Here is a 9,359-nt window from a genome sequence, read left to right as displayed (position 1 = left end):
CCAAAGATTAAGCTCATATTTGCTCTGTAATAGCTGTTGTAATTTTATGAATAGTGTTATAGGTGGTATAGTAGCTGTCATCACAGATACAATGCAGCAAAATATTCAGCTGGCTTATGGCTTTCTGCAAAGAAACCAGGTTTCTGGTATTTTGTCAAAGAGTTTTTCTTTTCAGCCACTGTTAATAGGTAAGACAGGTTAGATCATTTGGTAAAAAATTCTGGCATCACACGTTTTGCATTTGGATGGATAACACAGAACTAGGAAAGCAAGCCTGAGGAAGAAATAAGCAATCAATCAAGTGATTTATTTTAATAGATAATTAGCTTGGTCTGTGAATGCCAGATCAGAATGTTTCATATTAATTTTTAATGCCATTTGCAGTGGCATAAAATAAGTTATAATATCAAAATGAAGAAGAAGAGAGAACCATTATGTTAAACTACTCTTGACTGGAAACATGTTGAAATTTGAAGACATTTCTTTGAAAGATACCCATCTCGAAGGAAATCCACAGGGAATAAACTGTGAAAAAACTTCTAAAGCCTTTTGCCTGAAGTATTTCCCAACAAAGACATAAATCACGGGGTTAATGCAGCTGTTGGTGATAGCCAGCATATAAGAAAACTGCTCCCCAAAGTTGATCAGTTCCCCCCAGAAGCAGCCTTTGATCACTTTTGTATGGTAGAATATATCAAGGAATACAAAAAAATGGTGAGGAGTCCAGCAGAAAAGAAACATCAGTACCACAATGAAGATTAGCCTCGTTGCCTTGGTGCCTCTGTGCCTCTTGCAACCCTTTGCTCTGATTGCTTTTCGTTCTTTTGCTGTTTTTTGTAGGGACCTAATGGTGGAGAAATTGAGGAAGATGATAGCTGTGGATGGCAGCAGAAACCCCACCACATTGCCTACCAGGCTTTCAGCTAATTCCCACGACGGGGTGGGGAAGTCCAAGGTGCAGGCTGAAATATTCCACTGGGGAAAGTCTTTCACAGTCCGGAACATGAAAGCTGGGACGCTGAGAAGGATGCAAAAGAACCAGATGAGCAAGCAGATCCCTTTGGTCATGGATTTGCTCCATATCTCTCTGTGGTTCAAGGTGTGGACAAAAGTCAGGTAGCGATCCACGCTGACGGCCACGAGCAGGTAGATGCTGGTGTACATGTTCAGGGTGATGGAGGCGCTGATGCTGCGGCACAGGAAGCTGCCAAAGGGCCAGTTGAACTCATTATTGATGTTCTCTGCCCAGAAAGGGAGGCATGTGAGGAAGATAAGGTCAGCAACAGCCAGGTTCATAAGGTAGATTTCAGCTATCTTCAGGGGGCCCTTGTGCAGTGAATAAGTGAAGAGAACAAACACGTTTCCAAGCATACCGATAACGCAGACAGTGTTGATGTACTTGGGTCCTATATAGTACACGATGTCCCACCAGTCATCCAAGTCTGGGCAAACAGTTGAGTTGCTCTGATTTTCACTCTGGTTTGAGGAGGTAATATTCAGTAGAGGAGTTTCAGTCATTTTTTAAAAAAATTCCAAAGTGAACAGGAGATGTCTTCAAAATGAAAGAAAATAACTGCAAAAAAGAAGCATAAAAGAGCAAAAGTTGCCTCCCATGAGTGATGTAACAAACATTTAACTGCTGCAAATTCTTTATTAGTCCTTACTGATTATTACAGACTAGACCAATCCATACTTGACATGTGCAGTGGTGGGAATGTTCCCGGTGTTAGCAAGGATAGAACTTCCTCTACATCCCATGAAGTTTCCTCTCCTGGTTTCCATTGTTTGAAGTGGCAAAGAGGAAGGAAAGTGACAAATTAGTGTAAATATTTCTGTACACCTCCTCCAGACTGATGACAGACACAGATATGGGAGAATTCCATCTCCTTGAGAGTAGTGGGAGTCATGGTGAGGACACTAAGGCAGCTTTGCATCCTTCTCTGCCCTTTCTCTTACTTTTATTTATCATGTTACTGTTATTGTTACTGTATTATATACCATTTTATAGATACATTAATATATTATTATATTCTGTTATCCTGCTGAAGCAGGATCTTGCCTGTTTTCCTGAATTGGGAAAGCTGCTCACTCTCTGTATGTGCCCACTTACTGCCTGAACTTTGCATTCTTTTGTTCCTTCTCAGTTCCTCCCACCCTGAACTTTGGGTTCAAAATTGCTGTTAGATTATACAACTTATTGCCTTCAAATGTCAGTGGCTGGAATAATAAAACACAGTCTTCTCCAAAATATTACACCAAAAATCGTGCCTGGGGGAAAGGCCTCTGCAGCTCTAAATTTACAGCCCTCTTCTCCAGCCCAAAAATTTCATTGAGTTTGGCTGTGCCAGGCTCCAAAGTGTTTAGCTCATCATAGCATTGGCAATACCTTTATTTTTTTCTGGTAGCTCTATGTGAGATTGTGCAGGAGTAAGAACATGGGTAAAACCTTATCCTCCCATGAAAATCCACTGGATTTTCTGTCAGAGATCCACTGTCAGAGCTGCCCCCTGCTTCATTCTTCTGGTGCTGCCATGCTTGATGATAGTGCCTGGATCCTGGTTTTTACAGGCATTTGGTCTCAGAACTTTATGGTAGGCAATTTATTATTGAGCCTGTTCTGCCATCTGACATTTCAGTATTTCATATGCAAGTGGAGCATATCAATCACAGAAAAGAACGTATTTGAGAAAATGAATATTTTGCAATCAGTCATTCTAAATGTTGTCTTTCTGCTGTAGCTGTTTAACTCTGCCCTTTCAGCTTCTGTATTTTACACCTAGTAAACACCTAATGATGGAATTTCTGAAGAGAGAATTTAGGACCATCTTTCATCTCATGTACATACATGTACAGCCTCAGTAATTTCTGTATATGAGCACCTTGCAGTACTTATTTTGGGATGCCTCTAGGAATAAGTATTAATATTCCACATCAGGCTATCTGGTAGTAATGCACAGAGCACTTTTCTTTGCTGCAGAATTAGGTGAGCAGAAAACTTGTGTCTGAGTTCATAAACTCACTCAAGCTGGGAGCCTTGATGGGGAACTGAGTTACAACTCAAATGAGCACAGCTCCCTGGATTTCCCTCACAACAATCTGAATGTTACCTAGTTCACAGACCTCTCACACAAACAAAGATAACTTGAGAGGATCTAAAACTGCAGGTAAAACACACATAGCAAATAAATGGCTGATTAGCATCAGAGAGGCTCTTGGTGAGACAGCAGAAAGTGAATGTTGTTATAGCAGGAGGTTGGCTAAGGCATGAGAGAGCAAGGGCAGAAAATCTGTAACTTTGTATTTCAAAAATAATGTAGAAGAAAGATAACAGTTAAACCTAAACAGAATTATTTATTTTACTAAATATAGAATAAAAAGAAATGCTTATTGTCCTTGCTTGCCCTTTTCCTGAGGACTTCTTTCTATCAGCTTATGCCAGCCACTCTGCACGCTTCAGACATAATCTCTCAGCTGGAGCCACAAATTCATTCACCATGGGCTCAGCTAAAAACACCTGGAAGTTTTATTTTTCATTGCAACTTAGATTTTATTCATAGCTAAATCCAAATTCTTGTTCATCTAGCAGTACAATCTGACGATTCTGTAGAGTTTTTCATTGCAAAAATTTCTTCAGAGTCTACTAATCAGTGTCTGAGCACTACCACAAGCCACAAGCCTTTTATAAATTTAGAGCGCCTAATGTTCTCTTAACAGAAAATGTGCTTAATTTTCCGTAATTTCTGTAAGTATTTTGAAGTAGTTAGCGCTAATGGAAAATTAACCACATGAATAGTTTTCAGTTTCTGTCCTTGACATATTCCAGTCATCTTTTATACAAATAATGACATATTTTTCTTAGTTTGAACTGATTTCTGATGAATTTCTATGCACAGTTCATCTATCACCCTTTTCACTATTAATACTCATTAGCCAGTTAGAGCAATTAGGTAAAATGGATCATGGCTTTACACATAGACTAATACTGACCTTCAGAATTACTTTTGTGGTGAAAAAGAAAGGGAAAGCCTTACTAGACTGCACAGACCAGAAGCGAGAGCACAAAAGATCATTTTTTAATATAAAATATAGAAATTATTTAAATAAAGATAATACATTCAAAAAGATAGGCATACATACTCTTTTTCCTTCCTGGCAATCCAGGCAAAGTTTCAAATTCGGAAACAGTTGATAAACAGCAGTACAGAGGTTACTGAGAGAATTCAAAGATGCATCCTGAGGCACAACTGAGTGACTGAGGGCTGTCCTGAGTGTTTTGCTGGCCATACACCATGTGTATGATGTTACATTTTGGAAGAAAGCCCCAGGATTTTTTTTTTAACTTTCTCAAACGTCAGCTGAAGTAATTTTCAAGACATGAGAAATATTTCATTCTCATTGTGAAATAATACAAGCCATGTGTCGTGGCTCTTGTCATCCTTTGACCCCTAATTAAAGCTCTCAAATTGTTCTTGGCAATTAAAAGTTCCATTGTGTGAATGTCTGTAAAAATAGGAACTTAATTAACAGCTCTGAATTGCCTTCTCTGTACCAATGCACACAGGGAGAAATTAGAATCAGGTTTTTGTTGTGCTGGGAGCTCCTTTCCCTGCTAGACATGAGGGCAGCCATGTGCCAAGGAGCTGGGGGTAAAGCAGCACAGAGAGGTGGGAATGAAACATGAACCTTGCTAAACCCCACCTCCACTCTTTTTGAAAAGCACTGATTTTGCACCCCACTATCAGTGTCCAGTGCATAAATCTCTGTGAATATTACTTCTCAGTAATATTCATGATGACTGCTGTATTTTCTCAGGCTTGTACCCAAATAAGCTTCTTATTTTTCTGATTACTTTCTGGGACCAAGTAGTCTGAGAGTAGTGGTTTATAAATTATTTTTATTCTTTTCATTCTGTTTGTCCACTGATTAGAGCAATATTTTAAAAAGATAGTATCTTGCATCTCAGATTTTAAATGCAAATCTGTCTTAAGCATAGCCATGTAAACAATGTAGATTTTCAATTAAAAAACCCAAACAACAAACAATGAGAAATTATCAAGGGACTGGAATGCTATTTACTTATAGGAAAATATTCTTCTCATTGGCTACTTAACCAACACATGCACCATATATCTCAATTCTTATTCAGTTGTGTCCATTTTTGTTTGATAAGTAAGATAAAAGGAAAAGGCAGGGGAGGCTGAATGGTGATACCTTATTATGAACTTCCCTATAATGGAAAATGCTTTTATTCCAAATTTTTATTCACTAAAACATAATAAGATAGTTATGCAAATAGTGCTAAAACTGCTAAACAAAACATGATCCAGTTAACACCATCACAACGGAGAAAACTCTAAATGGCTCATTGTTGGTTTGTTTTTTTTTAACATCTTGTAAAATTTTAATTTTGGCAAAGACTTGAAAACAACATGTAATTTGTGAATTACACATTATGTAAGGAATCCTAACAAATAACAGCAGGAAGATCTTGAAACAGCCCATCTCACACTGACTCATAAAGGTGAGTGCAATATGACAGGAGATCTTCGTCACAGACTTTCCAAAGTCTCCACTTTGCTTACACTACTGCATTTCCGTGTTTAAGTTATTTTTTCCATAATGAAGAACATTTGAGCAATAACAAGAAGTTTGGAATTTGTCCTTGCTTGGACATGAATCTCTAGGATCTGCCAAGTTCCACATTTACTCACAGACTGAATAAAAAACTGCATCTGCGTCTAAAATTTATATGATAAATAACAAGTCTTACAAAACTTGTCACATCAAAATGAGATCAAAATACTGGTTTTGCAAATCCAGCTCATCTTTGCAAATCTAGTTTCTTATTTTCTGTTGTTTTTCATTGCCATATTTGGAACATTTTTCAGTAATGGAGAGAGATTCAAAATTAGAAGTCTATGCATTTAGAGTGAATAGGCAATGCAGTAGCTCCAGCATTTAAAGATCTTAGAACAAGTCTGCAGAAGAAGCTGTAACTTCAACTAGAAAGGGGATTTAATTTATTATGTCTTTACCACTTCATTCCTTATTTCAAGCTATAGAAAGTATATAAAGATCTGGTAACATTTCACAGTTTGCACAGAGGTAATGGACCATGAATTGAAGGAATTTGAAGGGTTAGTTTAAAAATTTCTATAAGAGTCAGTAGTTAAGGTTTTTTTACTGTAAAAAGCATATCTGCCTATTGGCACCTTCAGCTCAGGATGCTCACAGCATTTTGGTTTATGTTTTAAGTTAGAATGATCTTCAGTCACACCATCTAGGCAGACTTTCCTGTAGAAAGTAAACATTTTTAGAGCTGTGTAAGAATTTACAAATGCTAACTGAGCCTCTCTGATCAGAATGATTAAACAAACATGTTGAACTTAGAGGTAAGACTCTCTGCCTAATTATCTCACACATCACAAGGCAGACAAATGTAAAAAATCCCAAAGGTGTCAAGAGTTCTGGCTTTTGGTCCAATAGTTCAGCCATTAAAAATCTTCATTTTAAGATGGATGGAGCCTTTAATGGTTGGGACAAAATATATGTTTGGATCAGTATTTTTTAATGATTTCATTTTCTTTATTGAAATGTTTGGTAAATCAGCCTAATTATCTGCTATAACTGTTCATCTGTTCTGTAACAGCAGAGAAGGTTTTTGACATGACTTTTTGAGGTAAAACACTTCAGCTTTGTTGGATTTCTTCATATATACTATAGAGATGGCTAAGGAGAGCTTAAACTCTGGTGCAGCTATTTACAATTCCCAAAGAATGATGCTGGACCACCACAGTGTGGTAATAATCAAGCCCTACTAACGACAGTTTACAGAGCTTGAAACAGCCAAATATGAAGGAGCCAATATAGGTTGAATGGAAAGGAAAGATGATTCAATGGCTAAAGACTGCTTAGGGATTTGGGAGACCTGAACCAAGATCCCAACTCCTCCACTGAAACCCTGTCTAAAAAAGACCAACTTTCTCCTGTCTGCAGCAAGCACCTGCGGCTTCTGTAACAGCTCTTAAACTCTTAATTTTTCAAGTGAAGACAATAATCCACGTGAAAAATGAGAAAGTGGAGAAAAGAGAATAATTCCTGCCTGTAAATGCTGAAGGCCAGAAATATAATCTGGCTGTTGATATCCTTGCCATTCCTCTGGCCATGGTCCCCACCTCTGTCAGAGTGAAAGGGGAGTCAGCTCTTTGCATGCCAAAGTCTTGATAACAGTTGTGGCAGCCTCAGTAAAAGAGAAGATGGGAGCAGAGGAAGAGGAGGACACGATGAAGAAGAATAAAAAGATATGATTACTCTGCCATCTTCAGCTCTGAAATTCTCTGGACAGAGTCTGACCTCATATTACAAAAATCCTTCTCATATTTTGTCATGTTTCTGTAAGAACAGAACCGAGCCAAGTGTGACTGGAAAATATCAGTAGGTCAGATGTAGCTTGGATGTTACACTTTATTTCTTGGGGTTTTTTCTTGCGTGTATAAATGGTGCATGTGAATACCACAAACGTGTCATCACACTGAAGAGTCAGGAAAATGGGAATGAAACAGTTTGTGAGCTGACACTGCCTGTGTTGCGATGTGCAGAAGTTGCTGCAGGGGCTTTCCATTGTTGCTGGTGTCTGCATAGGACCTTGAGATATCAGCAGGCAGAGAAAAGCTACCAGAAATATTTCAGTACCCTTAGCTGCCTTAATTCTGATTTAAACTTCCAAAGGGACTGAGGGTGGTCAACAGCACTCAGAAATGGGCCCTGAAAAGAAAGATCTCCAAGCAGCTAAAATTCTGTTGTTTCAGCTCACTTTCCTTTGGTGTACCGGGAAGCCAAGTAAGCATCTGGAACAGTTGAACTTCTGACAAATCATTCTTTAGTGACAGGATACAGGCTACAGAAGAAAATTCCAGGAAATCTCATTTCTCAAAGTACTTTATTTTGTTTTCTACATGCTTACTGCATAGCAAAAAAATATATTTACATTATTTAAATTAATGTGATATTAACATAATAACATTTTTATATTTTAATTCTCAGTACCAAATACTCACAAATAACCTCTGTTGCCTCAATAACCTCTGTGGAGTTCATTTTGTCTAAGGGTTGCATGAACAATATGCTCATGGATGAGACAGTATGATAACACTGGACATAACAGAAAGCCTTGCAGTGTTTCATCATAATTGTCCCCATTGCTTCAGACAATAAAAAGGATGAGCAAAAGAAGTATTTATGACATAGGATTATACTGGCTTATCAAAGAAAAACCATGGAAATTGCCTATAAATCATATACAGTGATCTAAATCCCTTAGTCTTTAAATCACATTTGCACTTATATTTTGTAGTTTAGTTATTTGAAGGTTTAATACAAATTTCCCATTTTAAATGAACTTTATTGCTCCATCCAAGCTCTCACGGATAAAGACTATGTAGCTGCCATCTGAGTTTACTCATGTCACCAAACTCCACTTCCCTTGGTAGCTTTAGAAGCTGTAACATTAAGTGCTTTGAAAAGAATGAAGACTGTTAGTTTCAGCATATCTTAGATCATCTTCCACTCAGTTTTGATCAAGGTTCCTAGAGGTTAAAGTGCATACAGACAATTCAGTACACTGTGAGTCTATGTTGTAATCAACTTAGCTCAAAAATACAGTCCAACTGGGGAAAAGCTATCTTGTATTAAAATCTCACAGATTAACTCTATAAATAAAATGTAGGTATTACTAGAATCTGAATACTTGAATACTCTGAGCTTTCAAGACCCCTGTTATCTTCAGTTAGATTTCTAATGTAGTTAGGAGATGCTCTCCTTCATATTCTCAGTTTCTTCTGTTTGTGAGATTATACCAGTTGTGCTGAGATTTTATATATCCATTGAATAACATTAATTATGCTTTGTGAATACTAAAAACCTGAGTCTCTGAGCTGAAGTGTAAGCATGAATATAAGTAGCATTCGCTCACTCAAAAAGAGTAAGTGAATGCTTTCACTCCAAGGTAGAAGGGGTAAAGAATCTTCTTCTACGAAGAAAACTCAGCTAACTTCATGCAGGTGGGTGCAGGTTCCCTTCCACTACTGCTTTACCTTTTTTTCAGCTGCTTTTCATACATACTTGCTCATGTAAATCTGTAATTAACTGGAGCAGTTGCAAAAAGTTACTTCTTGTCAATGAAAAAATCAGATCGTTTCAGATGACTGAAGAGAGAAGTTAAAAGCCCGAAAGATGGACACATCTAAAAATGCATCCTACAGGATTCACTTAACAGAACTTACTCAAAAGCAAGCCCCTCCCAGATCAAAAACCTTATCTAACACACTATTATGGGCACCATACGTAGCAGCACAATCCTG

At 37.7% G+C, this 9,359-nt stretch overlaps 1 protein-coding gene across 1 annotated transcript; it reads right to left on the bottom strand.

Annotated features, from left to right (window-relative positions):
* Window positions 1-432: 432 nt before the first annotated feature.
* On the bottom strand, window positions 433-1,518 carry BDKRB1 (bradykinin receptor B1). The gene has a single exon (XM_066552950.1). The coding sequence runs from the start codon at window positions 1,516-1,518 to the stop codon at window positions 433-435; it is 1,086 nt and encodes a 361-aa protein (XP_066409047.1).
* Between the last annotated feature and the right edge of the window lie 7,841 nt (window positions 1,519-9,359).

This window comes from Molothrus aeneus, chromosome 6 (genome assembly GCF_037042795.1).
Source record: "Molothrus aeneus isolate 106 chromosome 6, BPBGC_Maene_1.0, whole genome shotgun sequence".
NCBI lineage: Eukaryota > Metazoa > Chordata > Aves > Passeriformes > Icteridae > Molothrus > Molothrus aeneus.
The sequence above is the reverse complement of the archived record's forward strand: the minus strand, read 5'-3'. Positions and strand labels throughout refer to the sequence as shown.

Excerpts from the sequence above, each read along its gene's own strand:
- BDKRB1 (XM_066552950.1), bottom strand. The coding sequence starts at position 1,518 with ATGACTGAAACTCCTCTACTGAATATTACCTCCTCAAACCAGAGTGAA.